The sequence below is a fragment of the Catharus ustulatus genome, chromosome 2 (assembly GCF_009819885.2).
Source record: "Catharus ustulatus isolate bCatUst1 chromosome 2, bCatUst1.pri.v2, whole genome shotgun sequence".
Taxonomy (NCBI): Eukaryota; Metazoa; Chordata; class Aves; order Passeriformes; family Turdidae; genus Catharus; species Catharus ustulatus.
In genome coordinates, this window is record NC_046222.1 from 20,377,474 (window position 1) to 20,392,165 (window position 14,692).

Here is a 14,692-nt window from a genome sequence, read left to right on the forward strand (position 1 = left end):
GCTTCACCTTTTACACTGTCCAACTATACTGCCCTTGTTTTATATTGTCCTGTTACAAAAGTTTTCCATCAGCCCTGGGGTTTGTTATGTACCAAGCATTCATATTTCTCCATTACTCAAGTTTTTGTGATTCCAAAGGGTCCAAAAGGCATGTGTTCTTCTTTAATATTATGCTTTCTGTCAGTATCAGTCCTCAAAAAATTCTAATAGTTGCTGTATTTGTTGCTCTTTTTTTTTTTTTTTTCACCAGTTCCTAGAGAACCACAGCATGTTCCTTCCAAACCTAGAACATCACTAAGCCCAGAGGTGCCACGAACAAAACCTGGTGAGTTCATTGTTTCTTTGCCATTTCATACTGACATATGTGTCTTATGGATTCTACTGTGATCAGTGGAGTTTCAGATTTAAAGGTATTCCTTGGGCAAGAATTTTGGAACATTCCTTGAGTGATAAAATCCAGTGACATATAGAATTTACAACACCCTGCTAAGTTGAAAATATCTTCAGTTTTTTATTTCATTGTAAGTCACTGCAAGTGACTTAAGTAAGTCACACAATGGGTATTTTCTGCACAATTCTCAGCGAAAATAACTCTTTTCCATGCGAACTTGTGTTCTGGCAAAGTGAAAGTGGAAACGAGGGTGCCATTGCAAAGAAGAAGGATTCTGCAATGTATTTCTCAAATTGTGTGCTTGTTTCTTCTTTTCCAGGCACAAGCTTTCATTCATAGTTGTTGGTTCACTTTTCCAGAGCCTTTGTGATGTTCAGAGATTTAAGAATGTGTACAGTAATTTCATTATTATAAGCCGCACCATTTTGACTAAAATTTTGGTCCGAACCCAAAGTGCGGCTTATAATCAGGTGCGGCTTATATATGGACAAAGAACAAAAAGTTCCTGTTTTAGTTTGGAGGACAGGTGTCTGCTGAGAAAGGCAGGAACTTCTCTTTGAAATGGAGAATGTAAACCCCCTCCCTCCAAATTATTATAATTTTGAAATCAAGCAGCTTTCAGGCAAAGATGTGGGAATTAGGAATAACAGTTCTTTACTAGGGAAAATTAAAATAGAAATACAGTACTAAAAAGAAACAAACTCCAAACCCTGACAAAGTCAGAGTACAACTGTTGGTAGCAGTGCCATTAAATGGTGGTTGCAGTCCCCCTTGCAGTGACAGATGTGGTTCAGTTGAAGCAGTGCTCCTGTACAAGGTACAGTTTCCCTCCGGAGGTCCAGCAGTGATGTGGAGAAATCCGGTTTTCCTCTGGAGTCCAGTGGAGAAAGAGGCTCCCTTAGTGTCCCAAAACCTCTGTTTTATCTTGGTAAGAAATGTTGGGCTCTTCCCCCTGGCTGGAGCAACTTCCAATGGGATGCAGTAATTTTATCAGTCACACAGTGGGACTCAATGGGTCATTAGCAGAAAATGACTCGCTGGAGGAAGGATGGGTTGTGAAAAGATAAAGAACAATGCCCTGCCTGGTTTCAATGGATGGGCCATTAGCAGAATATCTGCTGTTGAGATAAGGATCAGTGCCCCCACCCTCAACAGATGGTGATAGAATAGATACCTTTTATCACACTCTCTATTGTAACCCAAGACAGTTGCCGACACCTGGACATGCGACTTATAATCAGGTGCGGCTTATATATGGATAAAGAACTAAAAGTTGCCGACACCTGGAAGTGAGGCTTATAATCAAGTACAGCTTATAATTGTGAAATTACTGTAATACTTCCTATAATTGTGTCTACATGGGTTGCTATACCCATATACAACCTTAGGACGATTAAGGAAGGAGAAAGTAAATAATACAACTCACACTTGCATGATGTGAGGGCCCGTAGTGGGTCAACCCTGGCCAGAAGCTAAGTACACACTAACCTCTTGTGGTCTGGGGGAGAGAATCAAGAAGACCAGAATTAAGGAAATAAAAAGAAAAAAAAAAAGGAGGAAAAAAAATCATAGTTCAAGATAAAGACTGTTTAATAACGACGGATAAAAAGAGGCAGGGAAAACAAGTGTAAAAAGCAATGCACACCCCATCCCACAGGCAGCCCAATGCCAGCCTAGGAGCAATGGGTAGTTTGGAAAGTTTTGTTGCTAAGCATGTCTATGTGAGGTGGAATATCCCTTTGGCCAGTGTGGTTCTGCTACCCTGGCTGTGTTCTCCCCATGCATCCTGCCCACCCCTAGCCCAGACCTCTTGCCTGGGGGCAGAGTGAAAAACAAAAAAATCTTGGATGCTGTAACAAGCCATATTCAGCAACAACTAAAACACTGGTATTTTATCAACACTTCATTGCTCATGAATCCAAAGCAGAGTACCACAGGGGCTGCTGTGAAGAAGATGACCTCCATCCCAGCCAGACCCAGTATGGGTATCCAAGGCACATGGAGTATTGGGTGGTGCTGGTGAAGAGATGGGCAGAGAGACAAGTCAGGTTCCTTTTCTCCCCAGTAAGACTGCACCTACTGCTTGAAACAAAGCTTTGAAATAAGTCAGGAAAGTGTACAAGTTGAAGGTAAATAAAACCACCCACAATCTCTTTGTGGCTTTCACAAAAACTTTGGACTTACATTTGGGATCTGTTCTGTGTTAGAGCTGTTAACTTGAACTGGAGGAAACTCTGAAGAACATAATGCTCGATGTTGAGTTTCAGGGAGGAGTGGCTATCAGTCATCAGCCCTAGCAGAGATGGTGTGATTATTCTGGAGACAGTGATTATAACATTTTGATTGTTCTTGGTAAAACTTTTTGTTTGTTATTTTATTACTCTAATGCAGTTCTGAAAACAATTAGGTTTAGAACTGGGAAACCAAAGGCAACAATAGGTAATGATACTTTCTTGTTCGAATGGTCACATTGTCTTTCTTCTTCAGCAAAAATCATTAAAAGCAGACCTGGAAAATTTGTCATCTTTCTTTGTATGTTCCTTAATAATTTTACAGTCAAAATTCTTGGTCTCCTTATTTTCTATGAAACAGTTGAGGAGAATCCTTGCTCCTTTCAAGTTGTTATGCACCTAAGACAATGGTATGAAGATTTAATGGTATGAAGCGGAGGTCAGATCAGAACAAGATCCTAATAATGTGTTGTTATTCATCCTGTAGAGGTAGCACCATTGCAGGTGGTCATGTGGTTTGGGTGGGCAGAGCTGCATCCTGAAAGTTTTCTTTCTCTGCTTCCCTTCCCCTCCAGTTTTATGAAAATTTGAAAATTGAAATGCAGTCCTTCACAGAGAACTGAAATATAATTCTGTTCCACTCAAACCTCAATTTCACTATCAGAACACAATCACTTCATTGATCCTGGGTCATATAATTGCTTGAGGCATTTGATAAAGGCATTTTTGTCACTTGAATTTGATATCGTGAATCATTCCAGGACAACACCTATTACAGAGCAGTGTACTTATATTTGAAGCTACTTATTACTTTAATAATGCTTAACCCAGTTTCTTTTTTTCAGCTTCAAAAGATACTTATCACAGGCCTTCCAAACCTAAAACATCACCCAGTCCACGTGTTCCACCAACTAGAGCAAGTAAGCTCATCAATATTTTACCCTGTAGTGCATGAAAGTTTTGTCACTTTGAAAATTTTCAAAATTGGTGAGTTCTCTGAAAATACAGAGATGCTTATTCAATAGGTTGTGCTTTGCTGTCATAATCAAACTTTGCTGTACAGCTCTGATGGAAGAAGATAATCAGCCGGATATTTTTACATGTTAATGACATGATGGAGATGTGTGGGTTAACATTCATCTTGAGCCCTTGCACACAGGAAAATCTGCATCTTGATTTGCTTAGAGGGTGACAGAAATAGTTTTATTTTTTATTTCCTTCTTTAAAATTGTAAAATTACAGTACTTTCCTGTTCCCAAAACTTTGGAAATAGCTCTGTCCATTTGAAAATCGGATGTAAATTTCCATGCTTCTTCTGCTTTGACTACTTTGCTGAGGGTCTTTTTTTTTTTTTTTTTAAATGTAGAGTTGATTTAAATGAGCAGCAGGTTTTTGGAATGTTAAACACTTGAGAAGCACAACCAAGAATTGTTAGAACTACAGCAGTTTACTCTGCAGAAAACTCAGTTTATTATTGCTGTTAGGAGTGGAGAGTTCATCACTATAAAAGTCACTTTGTCTTTAGTCTCTGCACTGGCATTGTGTCGACTGCACTAACAGGAGATCTCTTTAGGATTATTTTCAAATGACAGAAACAATTCCTAAAAAATTTCTTGACAGAAAATGAATCTTCTGATTCATCAGAAAAATCAAAAGACATATGTTGAATCATCATCCTCAACAATGTCTTCAAAACTGCACGTCTTCACAGATCCAAGAGTCATCATCCTCAATAACAAATTCAAAACTTTGCTCATTTCCACAGGTCCAAAAGAAAGTCGGCGAGTCCCCTCCAAGCCCAGGGCATCACCAAGTCCAGATGCACCATACACAAAACCTGGTACAAGCATTGCTGTTTTGTTGTGCCTGAATATCCAGAGGTTCTTTTGAGTTGTTCTTCCTCAGTGAATCCAGTTGTTGATTAACATTTCTTCATGATATAAATACATTCTCTGATGATCATTAAATAGCTGTTTAAAGGAAAACAGAGCTGATTTCTATTTTTAATGTTTGAGTTTTAGTAGTTGATTCTGCTTTACAGCCACATGACAACTATCACTGATGAATGATCTGTACAGCAGGGTAGACAACTTACAAACATTATGAGCAGTTAGAAGAAATTGCATCTCTTTTGTGCCTGTCAAAAGGTGCTTAGAGAAGAACCTAGTTGAGGGCCGTCATGTATGACTCTAAATATCTCTAACTGAAACTGCTCATAGGTTTATGTGACCTGGTAATGGAATTTCACCCTTAAAAATAAACTTTATAGCGATTTACATACTAATGAACTGCCAAACCTCTGTAACCTCTAACAGTTCTAAGAGTATCTATTGAACATTATTTTGAATGAGTGTATATTCACTAGTTTTACCAGGAATTTTTTTTTTAAAAAAAGTGTTCCAAATTGAAAACAAACCAGTCAAAGTAAAGGGAGTATTTTTACCACTAAGTTATGCTCACCACTTACTCTGTATATCTTCTTGTTTTTATGAAGTTTTGGCAGTTAGTACATTTACAGTTAAACAACAAAAGACAGCAGCTGGTAAATTTCTTACCTTGAGCAGGTCATTATTCTTTTTTACTGCTCCTTGGCCCAATGCTTATATATCATTAGTCTGTTTTTCACATAATCTGTTTGTGGTTTTGATTTGTTATCTTTTCTACTAATTAAACTATATTCTACTCTGTTGCAGGTATTGAAATACTTCTAGCTGGTTTGTTGTCTTCACAGAAAATTTCTTTCTCTGTCATACACGTTGTAATTTTCCTTTGGCACTTGTAGGAAACCAGCACACCATGGTTATTGCAGTTATGGGTTCTGAAATACAGACGGATGCATATTCCCTGTAGCTGTCTGAGTTCTTTCAGGTTTTGTTGTTTGACTCCAGATTTTGCTTACCTCATGAATTTTCCACCCATGCTTTCATTCAGGATTTTGTTTTCTGTTGATTTCTTGTATGTATCTGACACTCAGTTTTTCGAGCTGTCATGCAGGGATTGTTTTTCTTCCTAAGCATGAGACATGCAGTGCCTGTGCAACTAAACCTAGTTTTGTCAAAGTATAAACCCTTAAAACAGATCTTTTCTTTCAGCTCTTAAAGAACCACAACATATTCCTTTTAAACCCAGAGCAACTCCCATCCCGGATGCTCCATACAGGAAGCCTGGTAAATTATTTTTGTGAAGCTGCAGTGGATAACTGAACAATTGCTTTTGGGGTGGCATTGGGGGGAATAGCCATCAGTGCATCTGCTGCTACCTGGTTCTTATTCTAGGTTAGGAAACCTCTGCAGGGATGCGATTAAATCTGATGGAAACTTAACAGTTCAGGAGTTTTTATATCTTATGCAGATATTACCAGTAGAAATAGTATCAACCTACATGTTTTAATCAAGGATAAAAAGTTGTTTGCAGCTGTATCTGAGCAAGACACTTCAATAGTTTGCACCATGTTTTTGAAGCTCTTATGAGAGAAACCTCCTAACGCTGTTGCATTGCTTTTTCTTCATACACACATTTTCACCCAGATTAGAGTGAGGATTCCCTTCAATTAAATTTTGCTTAGGTGACTCCCCATGATAAATTCAACTGACCTAAGTAATATGATCAGTGATTTCACTGAAGGTTTGTTACTATTGTTTCCTAACCATTTATTTCTGAGGGTAAATGCCTATTGCTGTTTTAAAACATCCCTTTCCTGTTGTATACAGAATAGTGCTGAGAGGTTTTTTAAGAAAAGGGGGAAAGGGAGATTCATTTCATTATTCAGATCATTTGTTGACGTTTTTTCCAACAGAGATTCTTCCAACCTTTGATGAACGAGGTACTACTATGATCCCTCATATTCCTGAAAGAACAAAGGCAACATTTGGTAACTGTTACTTTATAAATAGTTATTTTATTTTCCACTTTTTGTTGAGAATATAATCTTAGAGAGAGCTCATTACATTTTATTAAAAGCTAATGATGAAATTTTGCTCTACTTGTAGATACTCACTTGCTCTTTGGTCTTGATAAGGGTAATAATGCATGAGTTCATTTACTTTCAAAGGCTCCTTTCCTCATCTTCTAGCTTTTCCAGTCAGCATGATGCAATTCCTCTAGATGTTATCTATTTTCCAGTAAAAGGGGACTTTATTTAAAGACCAGATAGTGATTCTTCACAGAATCGTAGAATATTCTGAGTTGGAAAGGACCCGCAAGGATCGTTGAGTCCAACTCTGAAGCAAACTGGCCCATCATAACCCTTGCATCAGCACCACACTATAACCGAGTTCATGAATTCATGAACTTCATGAATTGTGGACAATTTCACTCTAAAATACTCTTCTTCTTCTTCTTCTTCCTTACTTCTCATGGTTTAATATCACAGAAACAAATTCTAATATATCAAAAACAGCATAAAGTCTCCAGACCAGCTATGTGACCATCTATATCTAAATCTACTTCTTAAAAACATCCTCTCTCCTTACTTCTAGTTATCCATGTTGGGAAAACTTGCTTAATTATATGAAATTTTATCTGAGTTCTTCCTTCTTAATTGTCAGATGTGGACCAAGGAAGGGTCACTGAATCCAAGCAGTATCCGGGAGCAGGAGCGCTGCTTGAGCAATCCTTCTTTGTTCAATCAGCTTTCTATCCCCAGTTTCAGAGACAGACCTTGACTGTGATTTTCTGAGAACGAAATAGTATGCATTTTATGAGAATGAAATATTAATAGGCATTTTATAATCTTCAAACTATGTTTCTCTTCTTTTTGAGGAAGAGGAAATTAAAACTGCTTTTAAGTATATTTCTGTTTCAATAGATATTCCCTGTATGCAATGATACTTAGGTTACTTTTCATTCAGTATCTGTTCACCTAGCTGTGAACAGAAATATGTGCCCTTTTTTAAACACCTGAGCTACCTGAGTAATATTCACATGCTGAAAAAGGTTCTTCAGGGCAAAGGGGATGAAAACTGCACAGGCTTAGGCAGATCATTTTGGACCTCTCACGTTGGTGTGGACCACACCAAACTACTGCAAGAACCTTTTCCAATAAATGATTCCTTCTTTTCTTCACAAGTTTTTTTTATCGAAATAGTATAAACATAACAATATTAAATCATTCCCACATAAGAACAAAAGAATTTAATTTAGTAATAAAGTTTGACACAAATACTCCACTGGGAAAGAAATCCTGTCCTCAGATACTCATGCGTGGCAGGTGAGGAAGACACAACTTACCACTGTCTAGTTTTGTTCTATTACAGTATGATGATGTTAATGACTATATTCTAGACTGCTTGATACAAAACTACAAATTTGTATATATATTTTTTAGAAGTCTTCTTGTGTGAGTGGCCATTTAACTTGTTTTCCTTTCTTTGCAGGAATTGCAACTTTCAGCTTTATTCTTACATAATTTCCAGTATTCCAGATCAGATCATACTGATGTTCTTTGTGTGCTGTGAAAAACAGTTCATTTTTTCAATTATTGTTCTGGGTACTGTTTGTTTTTATTCCAGCTCCAACTGAAAAACAGTTCATTCATACCAAAAGAAAAACAACTGAAAGACCAAGAGTGCCATACACCAAACCTGGTAATAGAGTAATTCTTTTAATTTTATGTTTAGTTGTTCTTTCCCCACGCTTCAGGTTTTGTGCTTCCTAATGCAATTATTCGTAGCCAGTTTTGTGGTGAAATAAATGCATTACACTTCAGATAATCAATTCAAAACAAGCCAAAACTACACTACAAATAATAGTAAGATATGTATAATATATATAATGGTTTTCCTCTGTCTATTACACATAGCAAATGTTGACTGAAATTTAGTAATGTGGTAATTGACAAATTTCAGTGGCTGGGCAGACTGAGTTCTCTGTGATTACTTCCTGGTAATCTTGGGTGCTCTTCTGTGAGCACTTTTTATTAATCTTTTCTTGAAATGCAACAGAACTCCTTCACAATGTGTTTGTACAGTTAGTAATAGTCATTGTCTGCTGTACTGAAATGAAAGCAGCTTTAGAAACAGTTGTGGAGAGCTGTATGGCTTCCTGTTTTTGGTATAAATGTAAAGCAGAAGTTAATAGAGAGATAATTAGATCTGTCAGCAGTTGATTTTCAAGATATTCTGCTACTCCTTAGTTTGGGACATTTTGCAGGTTTTGGCAAATGCTGCTTTGTTTGGATTACAGATAAATATTCTAAGATTTTTCACATTTTCTCCTTAACAGCAATATATCCGACAACTCCACAACTGATTATTACAAAATCTTCTACTACCACTGCTCGTTCGAGGGCAACAATGGGTAAATAAGTTTCCTTAACATTAAGATGCAGGTATTTCTAGTTTTTCAGTGCAGAAATTTCTAGACAACATGCTCCAATGTGATATCTATAAAACATCATTCCACTATCCTTCATTCTGCTGCCACATGCATGTATCTTACCACAGAGGATTCTTATTTCTGTTTTTTCAAGTAAAGCAAAAATAACCTACAGCTTATGTCTGGTCAGAAGTCTGTATTTGTCAGATCTCCAACCAAAATCAGTGGCCTAATTTTTCTTTTAGAGCAAGAATTTGAGCCACTACCTCAACTTATCCTGCAGCACACTGCTGGGACTTTTCTGTGTTTTGGCTAGTCATTTTGTTTCAGGTTCCAGAAAGCCATGGAATTGTTATTGTCTTTTTTTCAGGCATTTGAGGCATGCATTTTCTGTGGGCTAAATATGGCATTGGATCTTGAGTCCTGAAGAATACAATAATAATCTTTTTCCTTTTCTTTCAGCTCCAAAAGAAACACTGCTCATTCCTTCCAAACCAAAAACATCTGTTGGGCCAGAAGCACCACAAACTAAACCTGGTAATTTACAGTTTGTAATTTTAGAAGTGTTACTGTGGCACTGCCTTAGTTATATTTCTTCTTTCACTGAGTTTTGTGGTCATGGACATGCATAATAAGTAGACAGAAATTTATGTCATTGTTCAGCCGAGAATTTGTTCATAAATTATATCAAAATGAATGTCCAAGAATTGGATCAATTTCCATGGAAAGCAGTTGGATGAGTTTAGTAGCCATCAAAAATGTGAGAAATTCAATTAATTTTAACAAGAATTACATTCAAAAAGTTATTTTCTTTGGGGAATTTTATTATTCTAAATACATTTGATTCAATTTCTTAAGTACTTTTGAAAATCGGGTTACAGAGGCTCAGTCCAAGATATTTACATGCTAAGAATAGAAGTGCCTTCAGTTCCAGTGATTTTTGCAGTAACTGTGGTGGATTCAGGGATGCACAATTGCAGTGAAGGGTGGTGATATCTCAGCTTTACCATGGGGGAATCTATTTCAATAATAATTGCTAAGGAGGAAGGGAACAGGAGAAAAATACAGTTAGGTGAGGAGAGACTACATGTCTACAAGACCAGCTCCTGATCTTTACTCCTCCCTAATCTAACCTCTGAACTGATAAAATTTTAGTCTTAGACAAATAGCTTACTGAATAGTTTAGTAATTTCCCCTTCACTTCTTTCTCCTTGTCCATTTTATATGGCCAAAAAGATATCAAGCAGAGACCCTATTCATTCAAGATCTATTGCTATCTATAGATATACACCATATGTAGATATATATTACTGTGAACATCAAACTGAACAGTCCAGGAAAAAGATATTTTTTCTAAACACCTTATTTTGGTCAATAGCTGAGTTAGATTCTAAGTCTCAGTTGAATAGGAGCTATTTCCAACCATGTCATAGTTGCCAAATGCCATCTTTTGGTACCGCTAAAAATTCAGTTTTAGGGAAATGATTTTAGAGAACAGAATTTAGAGGCTTGTTTTTTGTCTTTTGAAGTTTAAAACATTATAATGGTGTATATGCAAAACAAGCCTGGTAGGAAAAACTGTTATCAAGTGTTTACTGTTAGATATAAATGGCACTGCTCCTTATATAAGTAGGGTATTTTCCAGCTTCCATATTTTAACCTTGTTTCTGAAAGATGAAGAGCCATGCAGTGTGTGCCTCTGCCTGCCTGTCTGTCCCTTTCATCCATTAACTTAGAGATCTTCCAATTAATTCATTCAAATTTGAGTGAGGTCTGAAAAACAAATACAATACTAAAACCTTCTAGAATTTATTTTGAGAAGTGTAACTTAATACAAGTATGAGAAAGACCAAAGACTGTCAGAACTCCAGGTTCAGGGCAAGTGTTCTGAAGTTAGTGGAGGCCCAGCAGAATAGTTGCACTGTCTGGTTGTCAGCATGAAAACACATCCAGACTAATCAGAACGTGTCTGTCTCATGTCTGTTAAGATTGTCCTAACAGATGTGCAGATAGGTTTTTAGGAAACAATGGAGACAGATCCTTAATGAAATCCAACTTCTTTAATTTCCCTTCTCACAGAACAAATGGTTTATTTTTTATAGCTCCAAGGGCAACACACCTGGGATCAATTAACCTTGTAACAGTTCATGTTGTTGATGGGTCCAAAATACCTTTGGGTAATAAGAATCTTACATCAGTTTATTTTTCATCAATCTTTACTTTCTCTGCTTTTGCTGTATGGCTAAACCTACACTTTAATCAACAGAAATACCTTAATATCTTTGTCATGTTCATTTCTTAGTTATTTTACAGTCCAGTGCATGTACAAAATGTTGCTGGTTTTAATTTTCCAGCCATTTTTCTTCTTCATGCAATTCTTTAAAGAAATAAGTACTACATATACGAGGCTGAGGAGTCATGTAAAAAGCATTGCCATATCATCTTTCCTGATTTTGTCTGACTTACTAATGATATATATCTTACCAGGCTTGAAAAGTATTTTACATGTATAAAAGCATGATTTTCAGTCACATTTCTAGCACTGACTCTTTTGTTTATGATCTGCACAGACCATTTGAATTTCCTTTCCACCTGTGATGTCTTATGTTTAAAAGGAAATTATTTGCATTTGATAAGCAGTAATATGTTAATATGTCCATTTTCAGTTCCCAATGAAACATACCACATTTCACCCAGGCCCAAAATTGGTCAAGCAACTGAAATTCCTTGGTTTGATACAGGTAATTTTTAAAGATATTCTAAAGTTGTTATATTGAGAGTCTGTAGATCTTAAGTAAAATCAGCGTAGTTTAATATCTGTTTATTATTACCTTTAAAACTGTTTCAAATAGGTAATATGAAAATTTATTTTTCTCTTTATCAAATATTATAGTTTATTTCTCTGAAAATGGGATGTGCTCAGTATTGCCTCAAGTATCAAAGATTATATGAAGTTTTTAAACAGCATTAGAACTGTGTATTGGATACTCATATGTGTATAGTGTTGCAAACATCGATGTAACTGAGTTTCAACTTTTTCCTTACAAAATCTAAATCTGCAAAAACTTCCTCAATCTAAGTGTCAAAAATGGGTACAGTAATTTCACGATTATAAGCCGCACCATTTTGACTAAAATTTTGGTCCGAACCCGAAGTGCGGTTTGTAATCAGATGCAGCTTATATATGGACAAAGAACGAAAAGTTCCTGTTTAATTTGGAGGACAGGTGTTTGCTGAGAAATGCAGGAACTTCTCTTTGAAATGGAGAATGTAAATCTCCTCCCTCCAAATTATTATCATTTTGAAATCAAGGGGCTTTCAGGCAAAGATGTGGGAATTAGGAATAACAGTTCTTTTCTAGGGAAATTAAAATAGGAATACAGTACTACAAAGAAACAAACTCCAAGTGTCCCAAAACCTCTGTTTTGATCTTCATAAGAAATGTTGGGCTCTTCCCCCTGGCTGGAGCAACTTCCAATGGGATGCAGTAATTTTATCAGTCACACAGTGGGACTCAATGGGCCATTAGCAGAAAATGACTCGCTGGAGGAAGGATGGGTTGTGAAAAGATAAAGAACAATGCCCTACCTGGTTTCAATGGATGGCCCATTAGCAGAATATCTGCTGTTGAGATAAGGATCACTGCCCCCACCCTCAACAGATGGTGATAGAATAGATACCTTTTATCACACTCTGTATTGTAACGTGCAGCTTATAATCAGGTGCGCCTTATATATGGACAAAGAATGAAAAGTTGCTCGCACCCGGAAGTGCGCCTTATAATCGTGAAATTACTGTAATGTGTTCTGTCCTGCAAAGTGTTTTCTGTGATACTTAGGAGAGGCTGGATTAGGTGCTATGGGTTGGACGTTTATTTGTCTTGAATATCAAATAATCAGCTCTACTTAAAAACACTGATTTACAGATATTGCTAATTGGGCACAAGATAACAGTGCTGCTTATGCTTTCAACTTCCAGTGTGATTTTCACAGATCCTATAGCATCTAGAGTATCAAAATTGTTTTGTAAGTGAAAGGCAACCATAAAAAAAGGTTGAGGGCTTCTGATTTCAACCTTGCTGATGACACTGTGCTTCAGCTGCCCTGCACATTGTCTGTACTGAATGCTTCCAGTTGTTTCCTCAGCACTATTTTAATGTTTCATAGTTTTATCTAAGTCTTTGGTTTGAGGGGGTTTCGTTTGGTGTTTTATTTTGAGGTTTTTTGTTTGTTTGTTTTTTACAGAACCTAATTAAATGTCTTAAGGCCATGGATACCTTGCAGAGCTAACTCTGTATCCATATACAGTTGGGTAACTGGCTGTAAATATTTTACATCTTTTTCCTAAACCTACATATGAATGTAACTGGTCAGACTGCATGATGGAGTCATCTGGCCACTAAAGAAACTAGCATTTTCCACATGCATTTTGGATTAGAACTCATAGAACTCTCATATGTCCATTTTGCTGTATCACATTGGTGCATGGACCTTTTTGTCTGGCAAATCGCACTGCACTATCCGTGTTCTTTTACACACAGCATTGAAACAGGACCTTCTTTCTTTTAGCCCCTCACAAAACTCGTCTCACTTCTGCAAGACCAAAGCCATCGGATAAATCACAGATCAGACCTGGTAATTGTTTATTCAGTCTGGGATGGGGAGGAGGTTAAATAGTTAGCTAATTTCATCTATTCTTAGTGGAATTTGAAGTATTACTGGGAGGAAAAAAAGGGGCCATTTTTCAATCAGTAATTAGTCTACTGGTAAAGCCTTTCCAAATCAGAAAAAAAAAAAAGGAAAAGAAACCAAAACTATGTGTGTCATCACAGCAGGTGTTGCTACTTCTTCTCCAGTGTGGAATTCTTGGCAACACATAAGAGTCTGTTGGGTATTCTTCTCATGGAACTTCTTTCTTTTTTCTTTTTTCTTCTTTTTTCTTTTGAAACTCTTACAGTTTTTAGTAGAACCACACTAGCACCAGCCAGAACAAAAGCACCTGGACTGCCAAAGTGGATTGTGCCAACAACAGGTAGAGTTCTGGATTTGGGATGGTTTTTTAAAATTTATCAATAAAAGACTGGAATGTGACTTCCCCAAGTCATCTTGAGCCCTGCAAACTCTCCCATTGTGTTTTATAACAGAATTTAATTCCTCAGAGTGCCATGTGTAATTGCTTGTTATGTAATTCCTGAGGATGATTATGACATTATATTAGCACTCAGTCTGTGTAAATTTACAGATTGATTATTGTGTGACTGCTATTTACTAATGTTTTCTAGATGTAAAATCCACAATAATTATTGGAAAATGCTTCACTGAAAAGGGTCACCCACTCATTTGTTCGAGTCCAAGTCAGAAGGCTTGGTAGGGAAGCCTTAAACCCACATATCATGCTACTTACTCTCTATGCACGTGGTGTGTTCACAGCAGACCTACTCACATTCAGACCATGCAGTATTTGGACTGTGCAGTATTCAGGGTTGAATACTTCAGGACCAAAAAATTCCTTGTTGGTGGATGGCAGACAACAGTAAGAACTGCAATTTCCCTACCTTTAAACAAGCAGATAACAAATGTCTCTAACCACAAAAAGTACAGGTCTGGTTGGGGGAAAAATCATTTATCCTATTTTAGTTGTACTTGATTTTTCCATCCAATCAATGTAATATCTTCATAATGAATCCATACTTTTTTATTTCATAGAACATTAATTTATTGTATCAGTACAAATAGTGTTGGGGAGGTTTTTTTTT

At 36.8% G+C, this 14,692-nt stretch overlaps 1 protein-coding gene across 4 annotated transcripts in view; it reads left to right on the forward strand.

Moving 5' to 3' along the window:
- The window catches only part of LOC116992134 (ABI family member 3 binding protein), a 141,056-nt gene that overhangs the window by 91,498 nt on the left and 34,866 nt on the right, over positions 1-14,692 (forward strand). For all 4 annotated transcript variants that reach the window (XM_033051398.2, XM_033051399.2, XM_033051401.2 and 1 more), the window contains 12 exons: positions 251-325; positions 3,468-3,542; positions 4,388-4,462; positions 5,715-5,789; positions 6,419-6,493; positions 8,133-8,207; positions 8,845-8,919; positions 9,400-9,474; positions 11,040-11,114; positions 11,604-11,678; positions 13,506-13,571; positions 13,894-13,968. In XM_033051398.2, the coding sequence (XP_032907289.1) occupies positions 251-325; positions 3,468-3,542; positions 4,388-4,462; positions 5,715-5,789; positions 6,419-6,493; positions 8,133-8,207; positions 8,845-8,919; positions 9,400-9,474; positions 11,040-11,114; positions 11,604-11,678; positions 13,506-13,571; positions 13,894-13,968 (891 nt within the window). The remainder of the gene's footprint in view (positions 1-250; positions 326-3,467; positions 3,543-4,387; positions 4,463-5,714; positions 5,790-6,418; positions 6,494-8,132; positions 8,208-8,844; positions 8,920-9,399; positions 9,475-11,039; positions 11,115-11,603; positions 11,679-13,505; positions 13,572-13,893; positions 13,969-14,692) is intronic.